The sequence below is a fragment of the Phalacrocorax carbo genome, chromosome Z (assembly GCF_963921805.1).
Source record: "Phalacrocorax carbo chromosome Z, bPhaCar2.1, whole genome shotgun sequence".
Classification (NCBI taxonomy): Eukaryota; Metazoa; Chordata; class Aves; order Suliformes; family Phalacrocoracidae; genus Phalacrocorax; species Phalacrocorax carbo.
Genome location: NC_087548.1, coordinates 37,699,899 through 37,720,197, shown reverse-complemented (window position 1 = coordinate 37,720,197; position 20,299 = coordinate 37,699,899). Strand labels below are relative to the sequence as shown.

The window sequence follows — 20,299 nt, the reverse complement described above, 5'->3', positions numbered from 1 at the left end:
ATACGTATCTGCCATGCTAAGACTAGAGTGGTAACACTGTTTTGGTAGCAGGGAAGAACATCATCCTTTTTTTTCACTGTGACTTTTATGCTCAGAGTGCCAGTATAATATGAAGTTGGAATGTAGATGATGGGGTGGAAGAAAAGAAAGAGGGGTGGTTTGTTAATGATTTAAATAATCAGGCCTGGTTACTACTGTAAAATCACCCATGCTTCAAATTTATTTTTGGAGTAAGAATTCAAACAGTATTTCCAGGAGTTGCATTACTTGATAATGAAAGGTCTCATTAAATATGTGCCAATAATGAAAGACAAAATACTTCTAGTGTATATATTATTGTTATTATTTGGAATGTGTTACACATTCAACTCTGCACTAATATGGCAGAGTACATTGTCATTATGTACCAAAAAAGTGTCTTTTGAATGACAAAACCCCTGACTCAAAAGTTCTTGAGTCTATTTTCCAAAGAAACCAAAGGGATCTAGACAGCTAAATGCTTTTGACAATCTATTCTCAGTCCTTACAAGTCCCTTAAGTGACTGAACACTTGAGAAGGGCAGCTCAGCCACAGCAAAAATGGGATCGTTCTAGAAATGCCAGGGCTCCTCAGCCTGCAGATGAGCCCTGACCTGGTAGCCCCACTGCATTAAGTGCAGTAGTGGTCCAACCTTGCTGTCCTTGCTCATGTGCATAATCCTTACTCTAGTAGATAGTGTCAGTATCTTTTTTTTTTATTTATTTATCTTGCATCTAAAAGGTTTCAAAGTTACCGGAATCATCTTTGATGGGTTTCTGAAGTCAGCTGGAGTTCTTAATGCATGCTGGCTTTCTGGCTACCCAATGCAAGATTAGTACAAGATATGTGAACTACTGGGTCGGCACATTGCAATTTAAAAACATGGATATTTGTATATTTGAGGGGTTAATGTTAGTGAATTTCAAGTCACATAGTAACTTGTGGGATTTTTACAATTGTATTAATCCTTTTGAGTCGTTAGTACTGATTGTGTCAGTTAAGGCTTACAACTGTGTAAGAAAAATAAGGTACAGCCGAGTAGTTTTGAAGGAATTACTGAATTACGCTAGAGTTCCAGTAACGTGCGTTTCTCATGGCGAAACGAGAGAAGCGAGATAGGGTAGTCAGAGCCTCTGCAGAGGTCAGGTGAGGACGTTAGCGCAAGGGCTCCGCGCGCCATCTCTTGGTCATGTCCGGAACGCCCGGGGAGGGGGTTTCATCTGCGAGCGCGTACACTGCTCGTGGGAATAGCTGCCGCGGCCGCTGTTCGATCGCTGAGGTAGGGCTGTCGTCAGAAAAACTGTCAGAAAACATAGCAACCGAAATAGTTTTCAGTTACTACAGCCAATTTTGGGCAACTTTGTGGCTGTCGGAAAAGACTGATCTCACGAGCGTCAGTATAGTCACTTCGGCGTTCACAGTACCTTCCAGCTCCTCGCTGGCACGTTCCTGCGGCGCGCATCAGCATGTCAACTCTACCATGGACGGGGTACAGAAATTGTTGAGGTACTGAGTGTTGTTTTAAAAGAGTGCCAGCATGTTAATGGTAGAAATAGCAATGAGCGACACCGGTGCGGGTTAACACCGCCGGGTGTGGTTCGCTGCCCGCCGCTCATCACCGCCTGTCTCACCCGTGCGGCTGCGGCGCTCCCCTCCTGCCTTCCTCTGCAAGAGGAGTTACTGGGGGGCTTTCAGAAGCGCTCGCTTGTGTGGGCACGGAGGCGAGGTCGGGGGCACGGTCCCCCTCTCAGCGTACCTTTGGCGTGGGGACTCCTAACTCACTTCTGGCCGCTGTCTGTGCCGGTGCAGACCAGCAGGTGCCGGCAGTGGAAGGCGACGGGCGGACTCGGCTCGCGCCGCTCGTGACGGCGCACCAGCCCGGCCGCTGCGGGCTGGGCATGCCGCCGGCGGGCCGCGGCTCCGCGGTGAGAGCGGGTCACAGGCGGGCGGCAGCCCCGCCGCTGCGCGGCGCTTGTGCCCGCTCCCCGCCCTCGGCATCGGCTGAGGAGAAGCCCACTACTCCGCTTCTCTTTTGTTCGTGGCCGCCCTTGCTTCGTTTCACTTCCCGCTCCGGTAACGGTGGCAGCCCCCGGCCTCCCGCTCGGGGCGTGGCGGGGTGCTGCCGGGGGCGCAGTCACCGTACTGACCCGCCGCACGCCATTGGCTGATGCCTCCGCCCAAGCGCCCCTCCCCTCCCGCACACTGTTATGTCTGTGTCTCGGTGTCAGACCGGCGGGCGGCGCGCATGCGCTCCTCCAGCCGCTCGGGGCCGGGGCCGGGGCCGGGGCCGGGGCCGGGGCCGGGGCCGGGGCCGGGGCCGGGGCCGGGGCCGGGGCCGGGGCCGGGGCCGGGGCCGGGGCCGGGGCCGGGGCCGGGGCCGGGGCCGGGGCGAGCAAGTAAGTGAGGGGAGGAGGCGGACAGCGGGAGCAGCAAGGCAGAGAATGTCCGCCGCCTGCCCGCCGCTCCTCCGCCGGCCCCTCCACGTCTTCATGAATTAGCGCTGCGCGGTGGAGCACAGGAGCGACCGCCCCGGCGGAACCGGCGCTCTAGGCATGGCCAGCTCGGTGAGTACCGCCGCACCGCACCACGCTGCCCGCCGCCGGCGGCCGCTCGCCCCCGGGAAGGGCTCGCCTTGACGGGGAACCTCTCTCCGGCGTGCGGCTTTCCCTGCCTCCCGCCGCCGGCAGCGGCAGGGATCAGGCACGTACCCGCGGGATGTGGCGCCTGTCGCCTCAGCCATGTTCTGCCGACGCACCGGGGGCACCGGGCGCCGAGATCTGGGACGGCGCGTCCCTGACAGCGGCTGCCCGCAGCGGGAGGTCTTTTGTGCCCTCGCCTGCGGAGCCGGCTTTGGTGGTTTTTTTTCCTTTTTTTTTTTTTTTCTTTGCTTTGTTGGGGCGGTACCTTTCTTGTTTCTTCCCCTTGCCGCGTTTGTGGTGCGGCTCTGTCCGTGTGTTCCTGCTCCCCCGCGATGGGGCCGGCTCCTCTTTGCCCGGGCGGCCGGCCCTGCGTCCCCGGGCGCTCACCGGACGCTCCCCGCCTGTCATCCCGCAGTGTGCTGTCCAAGTGAAGCTGGAGCTGGGGCACCGAGCCCAGGTCAGGAAGAAACCCACCGTGGAGGGCTTCACCCACGACTGGATGGTGTTTGTCAGAGGGCCCGAGCACAGCAACATTCAGCACTTTGTGGAGAAAGTCGTCTTTCACCTGCACGAGAGCTTCCCCCGGCCGAAAAGAGGTGGGTAGGGCCGGCCGCCCTGCCGGGCCGGCAGCCGTGGCTCCCCTCGCACCGGCGCTTCTCTGCGGACTCAGCGGCGGGCTCTGCGCCGGCCTCCCTGGAGAACAAAAGCGGCCGCCGGTGCACCGGTGAGCTGCTGGTGTCCCTTCTCCCGCCCGCCGCGGGGCTGCCCCGGGCGGCGGGGCGAGTCCTTCCTTCCCCTCTCCCGCTGCCGCCGGGGGGCCTCCACTGGCGGCTGCCCGCCGTAGCAGGGCCCGGGCCCGGGCCGGCCCTGGGTCCGGTCTCCACTCCTCCGTGTCTCGGTTGTCGGTGACTCGGGCCGGCTTCTGCCTCGGGGCCGGTCTGCGCCGAAGGTTTTTGCCCACGTGTTGCTTGTTTCTGGCTGGTCTTGCTTTCTCCCCACTTACCGAACGTTTGACGGGGACAGGAGCATCTGGAAATTCATCCTGGCTCCGATTTTGGTACTTGTGTTTGGACTCCCCCAATATTTTGCTTTCTGCTTAGTTCTCTAGTTCTTTGTCAGGGCTTCAGCCTTTCCGAAGTACACGAAAACTTCCCCAAAGGTGTGTGTTTGTGGCGTGTATGTACCTGCATAAGTTGGGCTGGGAGAAGTAAAAGAAGCTGTTTGTTTTCAGATCTGGTTCCCGAGCCCTTGCTGTCCTGACTATTGTAGTTGGATTAGTAGAGGTAACAGTACAAATAAAAGAAGTGAGCAGGTTTATTTATCTATGCAGACACAATGGTTAGTAGTTACCTTTCATTTGATCTGTAATCTTTATTGGCATAGAGAACTCCTGCAGTTCCTTAGAACAACAACATCGTAAATCCTGTCTTCCTACAGCTAGGCAGGGAAAAAATGAATATTCAGGGAGCAAAAAACAGGCAATTTTTCAGTGTTGAGATAAAAAAGGTGTTTTAGTGGAAAGGTAAAAATGTATGTTTTGATATAGTGTTTTTGACTTTTTTATGTCGGTTATTGCAAGGTTTTTTCTAAAATATTTTCCTTCCCTTAAGCAACAGAGTGTAAGAATTGCAGTGTTTCAGCTGCTGAGCTTATCTTCTAAAGCGTAAGCTATTAATTAACTTTTATTGTCATTGAGTCAGTAAATTTTTTAATCTACTGTAAACCAGCACGATACTGCACAAGCAGTGCTCCGTGGATCATATGCAACATTGCAGTATTTTTGATTAATTAAATTGCCCACATCACACTGTGTAGTCTTCCTCCTGTTTTTTCTTTTCTAGTTCTTGTATAGGAAAACATGACTTTAAGTCAATCTCAGTAGTTTGGCAGAGAAACTCCTGAGAACCAGTCTAAGTAGTCTAAATAGGTGAGATAGTATTTTTTGTATTCAGTGAATTAGATAATGTACTGAAATTAGTGGTAGAAAGTATCATTTAATACTTGGAAGCTCTGTCTGCACAGGGGGTGTTTGTGATGCTCACTGCTTTTGTTAGCCATGCTTTACTTACCTATTTGTTTGTTGTCCGGTCTTGGGGAGCATGACTTTGCAGCCCAGACTTGGGGGGTTGGTTGCTAAGTGTGATGTGGAGCTTCCTAGTAAGGATATATTTTAGGATTTCTGCAAGTGAAAGATGCATAGTTTGCTGCTGGGAGTGCTTTGTGTCTCCAGCTGCTGAGTTTAGTTATGCAGTCATTTAAGCCATTGTTTTAAAGTCTTTATTTTAAGGTTTTATTTGTATGCATTGTTTTCATGATGTGGCAACTGCTGGGAAAGATGCCAGCTTACATAGCCCAGGAGGGTACTTGTCATACTGTGATTGCACATGACTTGGATTGTAGGAGGACACTGCAGCTGCTCCTATCCAGCAGAGTGTGAGCTCAGACGGTGAATGCTCCATTCACCTCTGGGCTTTGCCTAGCCTCCTGAAACTACAGCAATGAGTGAAAAGATAGGTTGTGAAGAAATTTCAGGCACCTGAAATCACGATGGGAAAGATGAGCATTGTGCTGCTGAGAGTGGTCCATGTATGAATTACATAGCACACTTTCTGCTGTTCAGTAGTGTTTAAAAGAGTGGTGGTGATGTGTGCCTTGTAAATGGGAGCATTTTCTTTGTCTTTCCGATTTACAAATACAGTTAAAATTTCTGACAAAAATAGTCTAGGTTTTCTTGGCTCTGTAAATCAGTGCTATTAGTTTGATTTGACCTCAGATGGCCTTTGGGGTGTTATCTTAAGTGTTGCATATTTAACGGAAATTATATACTTGAGTGTGGTGTTAGTCAAACTACCTGTTTTCCATCATCTCCTCTGAAGTTATACACTTTATTATTTTAGTATAAGATAACTTACCACTAGGAGATACTTAGTAAGTTTTCAAACTAATCCTGAGCTGTGGGTTTAGCAAGCTTAAGTAGGTATACAATGTTAATTAAAAGCCAGTACTAATGTACTGACTAGACGTAATAACACTTAACCCTCTGCTCAGGGATCTTTTCCTCTCTGGATTCATGCTGTGAATGGCTGCTCTAACATGTATGCTTGCTAGGAAAAGCTTTAATTCATTAAGTCTGTCTGTAGAGATCACAGATCAATTTGTAAATAATAAATGAATAGGCTGTCATAGGTGTTATTAGCTCATACTGTGTTTCTGTTGCTAGATCACTTTTTATTAGGGGCATAGTCATTCCAAACATCAAGGGTGGGCAAGGGAGATGAATTATTTTCAGTGCATTTGCTTTGGGAATAGCTGGATAAACTGTCAGTTTGCTGGCTACAACTCTGGCTTTGCTTATCTCTTCTGGCTATACTAGAGATTTTGGAAATACTAGAGGTTGGTGGTGAGTTTGCAAAGGTGTGTCCAAGTGTTTGTTCTACTAATAGTTGCTGAAGAGCTAGCAGGGTACCTTAAAACTGACAATTTTTAGGTGGAAACAGCTAGGAGCAGTGTTCAGTCATTGGGGCAGAGAGCACGTTCATTTGCGTGTGTAGATGGGATGGGAAGGTGGTGGTGACTAACAGGGAACACAGTCTCTTTCCTCTTTCACTATGTCCAAAAAGTTGAGCTTGGCAGCAGTTTTCTTGTTTTCTGTTTGCTTTATGGTGACTGAATGCTTCAGTTTATCATTCCACAGTGGAGCATACAGTCATTCACAGTGACTGGTCCCCTGTACTTCTTCACGTTTAATGGCCTGCTCCTGCTGTCTGACTTCGTGAGTACTGTCATAGGGCGTGGATACAGGACTACCTCTCAGGTTAAAGAAAGTAGACTCATGCCCAGACTCAGTTTTGAGCAGATTTTGCAAGAAAAAAGCTCTGTAAAATCATCATGCAATCACAAATACTGTTTTCAAATCTTGTCTATTTTGTGATGCTGATGCTAAGAGAAGACATGGAGAATTTCTAAGATTCTAGCTTTATTTCAAAACATGTGTTGCTTACCTTTCATTATTCATGTGAAGAAAATAGTGCTATATGTAGAAGTGTAGTATTAAAGTATGTCTGTGGAACAAGATTTGTCACCGTGTTATGTTTAATTTTGATCTGCTGCAATACTGCCTCCAAAAGAAGAGATGTTGCTTTGTCTGCTAATGTCTCACATGTGGATGCTAAGCAATGTAGAAATATTTTCTTTACCTTCTTATCTAATGAACGTTGATACCCTGCAACAGTAACCCAACCTGCTGTTTGTCTCAGAGTACTTCAGTTGGATAAGAGAACATATCTCTTGAGTTTCAAAGACTCATTATGTGTCAAAAACTACATTGGAACTAGAGTGGTCTGTGTGGTAAGTTTCTGTTAATCACTATGCGTTTTGACAAAGTTTTTCTAACTGTCTGGTTTAACCCCAGCTGGCAATTAAGCACCACACAGCCTCTCGCTTGCCCTCCCCCCCACCCCCCGCCTCCCCCAGTGGGATGGGGGAGGGAATTGGAAGAGTAAAAATGAGAAAACTCATGGGTTGAGATAAAGACAGTTTAATAGGTAAAGCAGAAGCTGTGCACAAGCAAAGCAAGACAAGGAATTCATTCACTACTTCCCATCGGCCATTCCCATTCAGCCATTTCCAGGAAAGTAGGGCTCCATCACATGTAACTGTTATTTGGCAAGACAAACGCCATCACTCCAAACATCCACCCCTTACTATTTCTTCCCCCAGCTTCATATGGTAAATATGACATTGTATGGTATGGAATATCTCTTGGCCAGTTTGGGTCAGCTCTCCTGGCTGTGCCCCATCCCTTCCTGGCTGCATGTGCACCCAGCAGAGCGTGGGAGGCTGGAAAAGTCCTTGTGTAGTGTAAGCACTACTTAGTAACAACTAAAACATCTCCACATTATCAACCCTGTTTTTAGCACAAACCCAAAACATAGCCCTGTACTAGCTACTATGAAGAAAATAATCCCAGCCAAAGCTGGGACATTTTAAAATGGTGTGGAATAATATTTCTGTGCTAATAACTTAGTCAATATGAAAATTGTGGTTTGGACACCAGAATGTTGTAACTTAAAAAGTGGGAGGTGTTGATTTCCTCTGCAGATCTGAGGGGAACAATGCTTACTGCATCTCAACTACAAGAAGTTTTGTGATGATACAGCAAAGTGATGGAGCTACTTGTTATTCTGTTACAGCATGGGCCAAAGTGTAACATTCTTCTAGGGGAGTCCACATTTCTACTATTGGTTGTTTTTTGTTAAGGCTTTTAATGCAGAATGAGACTTCAGTAGACCATAACATTTTGAAATAGACTTAGCTACTGTAAAAGGTGCTGATGATTTCTGCCTAGTAAACACATTCTTACTTTTCTCATAGGAAAGCATGTCCACTTCTGTTCCTGCAATTCAATTAAGCAATATTTCTGAATAGCCTGCCATAGAAAAGTTACAAAATCTCTTCTGAATCCATTGTGGAGACAAGTAAGGAAGAAACTCTAAAAGATACAGTCGTTATCACTGGCATTTTCTTAACTGTTTATTTGTTTTTTAACTTTGTCTCAGAGGCCACAGTATTTTGCGCCATGGCAAGGTAAGAATCTTTTGGCACGTGAAGCGTGGAGCAAAGATCATTGGGCAGTGTGGGGTATGCCCTTCCTGGTAGAAGGGACTGTCCTGTGAGCACCCCCCTCAAACTCTTAAGCTGATGTTGGTTCTGAAGTGTCATGGTGCATGGTGACACGCGGTATGAGCAACACCTGGGTTCTGTGCACCCTTGGTGCACAGCAGTGTAGTTACAGAGTGGAAGCTGCATTAAGAGCATCCTTCAATTTGTTCTTACGCTCTTCTTGGGAAAGCATATCTGTAGGTAAACCCTAATATAGTATGCAGAATTTAATTTACAAAGGAGAAACTTCTTTTTGATTTTAAAAAACCAAAAAACTCATGGCTCTTTTATGCCCTATATACTACCTTGAAATGAAAAATTGCCAACCAAATTCTGCTTCTGTGCATGTGGATTCATTGTACAAAATGTGGACTAAGTTGACTGCATCAGTTGCTCAACTTGTGATGGACTACTTTAATAAGAGGCTGAATAGCTTTGAGAGTACATATGTGCACTTTCAGCCCAATGCAAATTGCAAGGGCATTTCAAAGTTTTTGAGGAGAGTGAGAAGGGTTTGAATAAAGGGAACCTATCAAGTTTCTTCATATGAGTCCCATCAGTAAATAATTGGTGACTTTGATAGTAAGATGCTACCTGTATAGGAAAACCTGTTTCTAATAAATAATTTCCCCTCCCTCATATGCCTCTGAAAATGATCACTTTCCATGTACATGCTTCTGCTTTATTTAGAAGTATACAGTGTAATAAGGACTTAATTCCTAGATTGGGTAGTATACATCAGTTTTCATGAGTATACAAACCTGATGATCCATTTCTATCAGAACTGATATGCTGTCTACAAAGACTTGCATTGCATTCAACTGAAATGCAGTTACATGCGGACTGAAATGTGACGATGGGCTCTTAAACTTGCTCAGGGTATGTAGTGACTGAGCAGTCAGTCTGTAATACCTCAGCGTGACAAGACATGAATAACAAGGCTGCTGCATCCTCCAGTGTCACAAACTTACAGTTTTTAAAGTCTACTTGCACATTTTTTTGTGTGATTTATGTGTTCAATGTGTGCTTTTTTCATTCTCCTGCATGGGATGTCTAGTTTCAGCTAGAATTCCTCCCCCTGCCAGCGTCTTTCAGCAAGGGCAAATGCTGATTTCTGTCAGAACTGCCAGTCACTTTTGACTCTCACCTCTTAATGCTTAAAAGATGAACCTAGGTTATTTAGTTTTGCATTAAGTTAACTTTGAATATAATTTAATTGGTAATAGGGTATTTTAAGTTTTAAGAAGCTATGGTTACATCATTCTAAAGCTACAATATTAATACGCTGTGATCGTAAATTTTCCAGATTTTAGTTGGTAGATCAGCTCTATCACTTCTTTAGTAAGATGAGGCGGAAGATTCCTCAAAATGTTTAAATCAGTAGACAGCTAAATTTGTTAGCATTTATTTGAGAAAATGAGAACAGCTGGGTTGTTTGATTGCTGTTTATTGTTGTTACTCTATTTACTTTTGTGCAGTTTTTATCCCTAGAAAAATAAATATATAAAAATCTTTAATCCATGTATTCACTATTACAAGTTAGACAATCTGAACTGCGGATTTAATTTTGTCGTTCAAGATTTTTTCAGTGCTGTATTAGTAAGCTGAAAAATCTTGGAAATTGTATCCATGTTACTTCTTGTGGTACTGTCCAAGGTACGAAGACTGGTCTTGTAACAGTGCTGTGCAGTACGGTTAGGGTTTTTTGGTGTGTTGGTTTTGTTTTTCTTTTTTAAATTTGGCTTTTGGGGAGAAGTGATGGAGTTATTCTGTCCTTTGTTCTGGTAGAATCTGTGGAAGACACTGACAACTTGATAGTTGCAACCTGTAAAGCCTGTTGATAATGCCTGTGATAGGTGAGGAAAGCACAGATTAACTTACAAAGGTTTGATCCAGAATTAAGTCTGTAGTCTGCTGCAGTTGACTACCTTAATTTTTGGGAGATTCTTATAATGGACACAGGCACTTTTAAACCAGAAAATTTAGTTCATGTGTAATCATTCTGTTTCTTACCTTCCTGGTAGTGATTGATAGGCATATATGATACAAAGGAACAGTCAAATTTTAGCACGTCTATATGTTTGCATGAAAATTATGGTTTCTTACGATTTCACAAAACACTTAAAGTCTTATTGAAAATGTTGTTTGCTTTTTGTATGACTGTTGGCTTTTTGCTGTTCTTTCTAGTACATAAAGGGGAGGAAGAACAGAAGGGTATTTAAAATATTTTTATACTTACTTAAATTTCTGTGTGGGAATTGATTTTAAAATTAAATGTATTATCATAGAATGTCCTGAGTTGGAAGGGACTCGCACGGATCATCAAGTCCAACTCCTGTCCCTGCACAGGGCAACACCAAATTCACACCATGTCTCTGAGGGCATTGTCCAAGTGCTTCTTGAATGGTGTCAGGCTTGGTGCCATGACTGTCTTGCTGGGGAATCTGTTCCAATGCTCCACCACCCTCCAGTTGAAGGACCTTTTCCTAATATCCATCCTAAACCTCCTCTGGCACATCTTCCTCCCATTCGTTTGTGTCCTGTCATTGGTCACCAGAGAGAAGAGATCAGCACCTGCCCCTCCTCCTCCCCTTGTGAGGAAGCTGTAGACAGCGATGACGTCTCCCCTCAGTCTCCTCTACTCTAGGCTGAACAAATCAAGTGACTTCAGCCACTCCTCATACAGTTTCTCCTCTAAACGCTTCACCAACTTCATGGCCCTCCTCTGGACACTCTAGTAGCTTTATATCCTTAATGTACTGTGGCACACAAAACTGCACACAGTACTCAAGATGAGGCCGCACCAGTGCAGACAAGAGCAGGACAATCACCTCCCTCACCTGGCTGCTTAATGCACCCCAGGACTCAGTTGGCCCTCTTGGCTGCCAGGGCATACTCTTGGCTCATGTTCAACTCGCTGTAGACCAGAACCCCCAGATTCCTCTCTGCAGAGCTGTTCTTGAGCCTCTCATTCCCCAGTCTGTAAGTATATCCAGGGTTGCTGTACCCAAGGTGTAAAATCTGGCACTTGCCCTTGTTAAACTTCATTTGGTTGGTGATTGTCCTGCTCTCCAGTCTGTCCAGATCCCTCTGCAGGGCCTCACTTCCCTCGAGAGCGTCAACAGCTCCTCCCAATTCTATGTTTTCAGCAAAGTTAATTAGTATTCGTTCAAGTCCTGTATCCAAGTCATTTACAAAGAGATTAAAGAGTACTGGCCCCAAGATGGATCCCTGTGGAACCCTGCTGTGACTGGCCACCAACCCAATGTAATCCCATTTACTATCAGCCTTTGACCCATCAGCCACTTACTCACCCATTGCATTACGTGTTTTTCCAGCTGTGTGCTAAACATTTTGTCCAGGAAGATAACTGTGAGAGAAAGGATCGAAAGCTTTACTGAAATCCAAAAACATCACATCGACTGGCTTCCCTTGGTCAACTAAGTGGGAGACCTTGTCATAGAGGGAAATCAAATTTGTTAGGCAGGACTTTCCCCTCATGAACCCATGCCAGCTAGGACCAATGATTGCATTATCTTTCAGGTGTTTTTTGATAATTCCCAGAATAATCTTCTCTATAATTTTACCAGGCACAGAAATGAGACTGACAGGCCTATAGTTACCAGGGTCATCCCTGTTGCCCTTCTTGAGGATTGGGACAATGTTTGCCAGCTTCCAGTCAACTGCGACCTCTCCAGATTCCCAAGAGCACTGAAAAATCATTGAGAGAGGTCTCACTATATGACATCAGCTCTTTTAAGTACCTGCAGATGAACCCCATCAGGCCCCATTGACTTAAGGGATCCAGCTGGAGCAGCAAGTCCCACACTACTTGGGGGTTGACTGGGAGGTTATTATTTCCACAGTTACAGTTCTCTAGCCCAGGGCTGTGGGGGTCCCTGAGTCCACCATTGGTCTGAAGGTGACCAAGGTGAAGAAAGCATTAAACATCTCTGCCTTATCTATGTCCCTGCTTGTGAGGTGACCATTCTTATCAAGCAGTGGGCCAATGTTATTTCTGGCCTGCCTTTGCCATTAATGTATTTTAAAAAGCCCTTGTTATTGTCCTTCACAGTACTGGCCAGCTTCAACACTAATTGAACTTTGGCTGCACGTATTTTCTCCCTGCAGTGGCAAACAGCATCCTTGTAGTCCTCCCATGTCACCTGACCTTGTTTCCACTGTCTGTATACTTTCTTTTTTTCTCCTTATTTCTAGAAGAATATCCATGGTCAGCCAAGCAGGCCTTTTGCCTTGCACTTGTCTTTCTATACTTTGGGATTGCCTGCTCCTGTGCTGATGGACCCCAGCACCTTCAAAAGCTTTTTCCAGGGGACCTTACTAAGCAGTTTCCTGAGAAACCTGAAGTCTGCTCTCCTCATGTCTAGAGTTGAGGTCTTGCTGGCATCTTTCCTCCTGTCACCATAGATTTTAAACTTGACTCTTTCATGGTCACTGTGGCCAAGGCAGCCCCTGATTTCTGCTTCACCCACAAAGCCCTCTCTGTTAATAAGCAACAAGTCAAGGAAGGCACTTTTCCTGGTTGGTTCCCTTAGTACCTCTACCAAGAAGTTGTCATCCAGGTGGTTTAGGAACCTTCTGGACCTGTTTGTCCCAGCTGTGTGGTTTTCCCAGTTAGCATCTGGCAGGTTGAAGTCCCCCAGAAGGACAAAGGTGGATGACTTAGGGGCATCCCTTAGTTCTGTGAAGAATAACTCATCGCTGTCATCTTCCTGGCTGGGTGGCCTACAGTAGACTCCTGCAGGGATGAATGTCACGGATTCCTGACAGATGTTCCGCAGAAGACCTTTATTGCCAGCTTTTCACTGCTTATATATCTTTTCAACACATTCTCCACACCATCACACGCACATACAGTTTCTGTTATTCATCAGCTAGCTCTAGCCCATGCCTTATACTACATTCTAATAGGCTGTTCTATTTGCGCTACCTCATTTGTTTTGGCTTACTTAATTCTTTCTTGGGATTCCCACGCTTCTGTCTCTGTTTTTTACTGCCACATTGCTTCAGCTCAAGGACATGTCAAACAGTGCTAAGTTACTTGCAAATTCATGCTCCTTTTTTTCTGTCCTTTAATCGTTACCCAGATGCTCTCAACTGTTCCATTGCCAACTGCAGGCTCCATGCATTCCAGCTCCTCCACTACATACAATGCCACCACCTCACCTGCCCTCCCTATCTCTCCTAAAGAGCTTGTAACCATCCGTCATGGCACACCAATCACACTTGTCCCACCAGGTTTCACATATGCCAAGGATGTCATATCTCTTGGAATGGGCCAAGGCTTCCAGCTCCTCTTGCTTGTTCTTTACGCTGTGCGCATTTGTGTAGAAACACTTGAAGTCTGGCCATTGTGCCCATCGCCACATGTAGCAGACATGAAGAGTCTCACTAGCATGCAGCTCCTCCAACTTTGGTGTGTCTACCTGTTGCCCATCACTTAACTAGCTTGGTACCACCACTTTCCCCCTTCCAATCTAGTTTAAAGCCCTGCCAATCAGCCCCTCTAGCTCCTGAACAAAATCCCTTTTCCCTTTCTGAGAAGGTTGAGTACCATCAGATGTCAGCAGACCTGGTGTTGAGTACACCATCCCATGATCAAAAAAGCTGAAATTCCCCTGATGACACCAGCCTCGGAGTCACGTGTTGATAAGCTGGACCTGCCTGTTACATTCAGTATTCTTCCCTGATACTTAGAGGATTGAGGAAAATACATGAGCATCTGATCCTTCAACCATCCATCCCAAGGGTCTGAAATCCTTTTTGGATAGCCTTTGGACTTCTCCTTGCTACCTTTTCTCTGCCAACATGGAGAACCAATACCGGGTAATAGTCTTAGGAACGTATCAAGCTAGGGAGTCTCCTAGGGACATCTCTTACTCTGGCCCCAGGAAGGTAGCAGACTTCCCTGTGGGTTGGGTCCAGCTGGCATATCGGACCTTCCGTTCCCCTCAGAAGGGAGTCACCGATGACAACAACGCTTTTTTCTTAACATGAGTGGTTGTAATGCGGGGAGTGGGCTCCCTAGTTATATAGTTATATTGCCTACTATTAAAGGATACAGCTAAAATACTGATTTTTGCAATGTAGAAAGTTTTTAAATATTGTACACTGCTGGGTAAAACCTATTGTTCAGTGCCTGCTAAAAAAGTTAACAATTTTCACTTCTTTCTGGGGTGCCATTTATTTAAACAATATTAGTGGATGAGGCCCTGTTACTACCAGGCAGAGTCAGTCATCAGAGAGTGTTGCATCAGTTTCCTTGTGATGGTACTCCTCGGCAGAGCATCAATGCTTAGCTGTCTCCCTTACCTGCCAGCTACAGGCTGTATCGTTCCATTAATCCTGTGCCAAGCTCCTGCACTGGGTCTGGCTCTCTTGAGGAGTTCAGTGATTTTTTTTCTTTGAGCTCTCTGAACAAGCCCAGTGGTGGTAGAGGAGTTTGATTTTAAAATCTGTGGCACACTATGGTGACAGAGGTCTCAACAGCTGTAACATCATGTAAATGATAGATCAAATCTGATTTCTTTGAAATACAGTTCAGACCTATTCTCAGTGGTTGATGCACATGAATTGCCTTTGTATGGCTTCAGTAACTTGTCCATGATTCTATGTAAAAAAGCATATGCCAATACAGTAGGATGTGTGTATTTTTCATATGGAATCTCGCTCATGAGAGTAAATACCAAGATGGTATTTCTGTTTTCAGATGGTTATGATGACAGAGATTATAGTGCAAACTGCAGTCTTATATATAGCAAAAAAGAAAAAAAAAAAAAAGCAGAGCTGAACAAGAAACATGAGGTAGATTGATTTTGATGATTACTATTGGGATACTGGGTGGTTTGTACTAAGTCTAAATGTACTATTTGTGCCTGCTGTTCTAAAGCTTATACAGAAAAACTCCACCCAAGTCAGTAAGACACTAGTCGTTTTCCTTCTTCTAGATAGAAGTAATGTGAACATAACTTCTATCTTGAAACAAGGGTTGACAGACAAGATGTTCTGCATTTGTAGGCTTGTAAGGGAAATCAAGGACTTTGTTTGTATACTTCGAGGGAGACTTTATTTTACCTTTCACGTGCTAACTTAACTTAACTTAACTTAACTTAACTTAACTTAACTTAAGGGCAAATGATCCGGAAAGAAAAAGGGCAGGTCCAAAAATGTTTGCTGTTCCTCGGAGGAGCCTTTCTGGTAGTGGAAGACAGAAGTTTTCTTGAGGAATTTTGATTTATAAGTATTAAATGGGTAAATAGCATTTGAATTTCTCTAATGATCTAGTACGAAGCTCTGTAATTAACAGAAAAAAGTATTTGCACATTTCATCTCATGTAATGTAAATTCCAAGTGAATATTTTATTGAAGCATTTGGTAAAACCGTTTACACAACGGCTGTTTGTAAGTCATCACAGCAGTAACATGCTTTACAGAAAGCAGAGAAAGGTGGATTGAACTTGAAATTTTGTGTGCTCTCTGAAAACCATGATGCACAGGTCTGACGTAATATTCAAGGGCAGTTTTTTTTTTTAACCAGGATACTGCCTGATTATTTTTTTTGTGTGTGGCTTTTTTAATTTCTTGGGTTGTTTTTGTTGTTTTTCTTTTGCTTGTTCAACCTAGGGGCACACCATATTTCTAGACATACTTGGTGACTCAAAATGGTTTAATATTACTACAAGGAAATACCAAATTGCGTGAAAGAGTAAAGTGTATTGGAACGTGTACTATCATTAGTGGGCAGAATTCAGCCTCAATCTGTTCTATAAAAAGATCTTAATGAAAATGGCTTTGTTAGAACTGTTCCAAAGTATTTCTTTAAATACCCCTGAACATATAAAGCTGAAGAGCTTTCACTTTTAAAAGAACAGCATGCCCTTTTAATGTTTTGGGTTTTTTTTTTGAGCCAATGTTGTGTTTTGCCGCTGTGAGAAGGTAAACTTCTGCTTGGGGAAGTGGACACTAAGAAGCACGGATTTGTTCTTTTAAGACAGATCCAATGCCTGGCCTTTTCCAACCAGCATCCCGTTACTGCCTTTCATTAGGGGACCACTTAGGAACTGGGGGTACTTCTCTGGGTCTAGGATCTGCATGTGGTGTGTGCTTGCTTGCCACAGTCTGCGCTCTCCCAGGGCTTGTGAGGTTTGTTTTGTTGACCTCTGACTGAGTGCATGCTGTGCTCTGGAGCCTGGCTCCCAGAGTTTTAGGAAATGGGGAGGGAAGCCATGGAAGGGTTTTGGTGCGTTTGAAGATGGAACGTCTAAAGTAGTTGCGCAAAGTGTTCTGTAAACTTAGTAGCTGGCCAGAGGATGGAAGTACAGTTGTATAGTTAACTGGCCTTGCACAAAACACAAAAAACCCCACCAGGTGAACTTCAGTCATCTCAAAAATAATGAGCAATGGCAAGGAATAAAGACAGAATCTAATGATGAGAGTAATATCTAGAAAGCATATACATATGTTTTGAGAAGAAAAAAACCCAAAAGGTGTGTTTTGTAACCATACTGTTTTGCTTGGGCTTTCATTTAAAATACAATCTTAAAGGAAATTTCTTTGTGTGCTACGCTGGAGTCAGAAAATACTGTTCTTGTGAATTCCCCTGTAATACGTGAAGGTTCCTTATCTGTTTTGATGCTGGTGCTGTTCAGTTTATGCCTCTTAGAGCTGCAAAGGTCTCCTCTCATCTATGATATAATTCCTGTATTGTTAAGACTTAAAGCTTTTTGACACTCAAGTTGTTATTTCTTTGCCTGGCTGTTACTAATTTGTCTAAACTTTCTTTTAATTAAGTGTGTGGTGTCTGTGAGTCTGTGAGTCTTGTAAATGCTGTCCTGTGTATCTACCAAATATTTCAGAACTGAGTCTAACTTAATAAATTTGGTGAGACTTTTTTTTTCCCCTTTCAGCTGAGCCATATTTTAGCCCATTTCTGTGGATTATTGCTGTGATGTCTTCTCAGCAAATAGTGTTCTACCTGTAACATATAGTCGACTCAGCTGGGTTAATAGAAGCAGCAATATAATAATACAAATGCACATCCTTATTATCTGAAGGATGAGGATACTTCAGGAAGTTAGACTTCTCAGGCTGTAAATATTTTTTTCAAATTCTGGGTGTTTTTTTTTTTTAGATTGGTGCACTCACTTGCTTAATAGAAAGGCAAGAAGAACACATAAATATATTCTCTAATCTTGTAGTTTTAGCCTCTTCTGTCTTTTCTGTGTAAGTATGGGGCAGTAGCAGCCTTTCAACCAGTCTCTGTATTTCCCTAGCATCCTTTCTTATAAGGATATTGGCTTTTATTATTCTTTAGTGCTATCCTCTTCATAATGCTTACCTAAATACTTTTTAATTTTTTTTAATAAAGAAAACTACTTACAGCTGGCTGCTATAAATGCTGTAAGGTATTTGTGTGTAAATCACTGTGAAGCAACTCGATCCAAGTTCTTCAGGTGCTTTTGGCAGTCTTGTGCAAATACACCAAGACCAGCCCTTGAATATAAATCAAATAAGGTAGCCCAGCAACAGTAAAACATTGCAGTTTGCTTCTGCAGGCACTGTTGTGCCGTCCTAGCACCACCCTTCCAGTGGGTGGCTGGGACACACTGCAAGCTGCCCTGTCCAACCTTAACGCAGTAGAAATGGTAATGAAAAAGGCTCTCCTGTACAGTGGTGCCCTGAGGTAGAACCTGCTTCACTGCTGGGGTGAGTCGGTGATAACTCCAGGGAAGTGGCAGTGACCTGTGTGGTCTTAAAGCTGGACCCAGGAGAGCAGGTTGTTCTGTGTGAGTCTTGTTAGAGTGCTTCTGTAGCTTAAGCTCTATAGGAGCAAAGACCAAATTAGTTTAATGGAAGGGTAAACTTCAGAAACCCACCACAAAAAACACATACGTGCATGCGCATACATGCACCTTTTTACAAATATTGACAGTTTCATAAGCATGGAACAGCATTTTTTTGTAGATTCTGTAGCTGTCTACTGTTTTAAATTGAGAAGATATGTTGAACCTACTGTGTATGAACGCCTGTGCTTTAGAAAACTGAAAGCATCTGTTGGATGTTGCATGTAAACAAAGGCTTTTCTTAAAATGGTAGTCATCTATTATTTTAGTATTTGCTTCAGGCTTTATTATTAAATATTGAGTCTTCTCACACTGAAAACTTTTTCACATACAAAATTATTTCCAAACAAACGGAATATCTCCATTGAGTATACATGAGAATTAAAGTTAATATTTGACAAAAAATAAGGTTGTCAGATAAAATGTGGATTACTTTTGTTTTCATTATCCTTTCTATTGCCTGGAAACTAGATAGAAACAAACTGGTTTCTATGAAGCAGATCTACGTTAGGTTACTTCCTTGAGTTTTTGATTTGGCAAAGTTAAACAACCACTGCAGATCTTGGAGGGTTTGTAACACAAGTTTAGTTGTATTTGTCTACTAATTTTAGTCTGCAGGTACATTTCCTTACATTTCCGTCTTAATGCCTGAACACCAATTTTATAGGAGTTGAAATAATAATAAACTACTTGTAGATTGACATTTTAAGTGTACAGTTAAAATTATCCATCCATGTTTCAGGTGGAATATTTAAATGGTTTGGTTTCTTTTTTGTGTTTGAGTAACTTACATATGGGAAGTTGTCAATGTGTGTGTCTAGACAATGGAAAATTTTACATTTTGGTTTTAGTTTCTTCCTTCACGGTCTGTCCTGAAGTCTATATAATAGTAACTTCTTGATTAAAGTCTACAACTAACCTCTGGGGTTTTTTAATGCATTTTTAATGACGCATTTGATATGTAAATATTAAGGTATATAGCTAGCATGTAGTCTGTAAATGTGTTTATATGTATTGTAGTTTTAGAGGCATAACAACCTTTTTTTTTTTTTTTCCACTTTAACAATGAGTGATTTTGGAATTGAATGCAGTGATTAGATCAGTGTGTTTGCCTTGAGGCTTCAGTCACTTAATCTAAACTCAGAAAATTTCTGGAACATTATTTATTTGAAAGTAAAGCTATTCAATAAAAGAGAACTGGCATCTGTATCCTTGTATGAAAAACACTGAATCAAATTAAGGGTGGCTAAGACTGGCATGCAATCACGCCCTGAAGATAATACTTCTTCCTCCTCTTCCTCCTGCTTTCCCTAGACAGTTTTTTTTATTTCATACATTTTATGCAGCCTATTGTACTGTACATTAATCTTACATAACTGGTCACTAAACCACTTCTATAATAGTTTGCATAAAGCCAGTGTGGGGACCCAATGGTTTAACTGCAAATTAGGGACACGGTAAGTACAAAATGCCTTCCAGCCATGGCCAGGTATGGGGTTAAAAGGGCTTTTGCAGCTTTTCCTTGCCAAAGTTATGGATAGTGGACTTCATAAAAATTATGCAAACCTTCTGAATGATCATTAGAAGCATGTTTCTTCAGAAGTGCCAGAAATAATGGGAGGAAAAGGCATGTAGTGAAGGTTACTCTTCCTATTTTGATTTTACTGAACGATTCTTTTCCTTGCTAGAGATCATCACATTGATGCCTATTTTTAAAAGGAAGGATTTAAAACAAAATTATGGATTTTTGTTTTTTTAGAGTGATGCTCATTTTATGCGGCACCTCTAGAGCCTGCGAATTTATTCTGTGAGGAGCAAAAAAATTATATGTGGGCATGCACCTCATTTCTAGAGTTACAATTTGTATAACAGAGGGTCCATAATTTTAATTTAATATGGATGCTTGGTGTATGTATATTTGTGCATGCCTGCTCACAGTAGGAATTACTGGCAAAATTTTTTTACCCTTCCACCGGAAAAGAGCAGGCACTTAAAATAAGTAAAGGGTTTAAAGGTGTTTTGGATTTTTTGTGTGTCTTTCAACCAATGCAAATTTCCTTGGCCAACATGGAAGTTTCTCTCGTGCAAATAACTGTAGTCATCAGTCTTCAATTTGT

The 20,299-nt window shown here is 43.5% G+C and overlaps 1 protein-coding gene across 3 annotated transcripts in view; it reads left to right on the top strand.

Annotated features, from left to right (window-relative positions):
* Nucleotides 1–2,401: 2,401 nt before the first annotated feature.
* MLLT3 (MLLT3 super elongation complex subunit) overlaps nt 2,402–20,299 on the top strand; it is a 131,695-nt gene continuing 113,797 nt past the window's right edge. For all 3 annotated transcript variants that reach the window (XM_064439632.1, XM_064439630.1, XM_064439629.1), the window contains exons 1-2: nt 2,402–2,583; nt 3,074–3,254. In XM_064439632.1, coding sequence (XP_064295702.1) covers nt 2,572–2,583; nt 3,074–3,254 — 193 coding nt within the window. In that variant the 5' untranslated portion in view covers nt 2,402–2,571. The remainder of the gene's footprint in view (nt 2,584–3,073; nt 3,255–20,299) is intronic.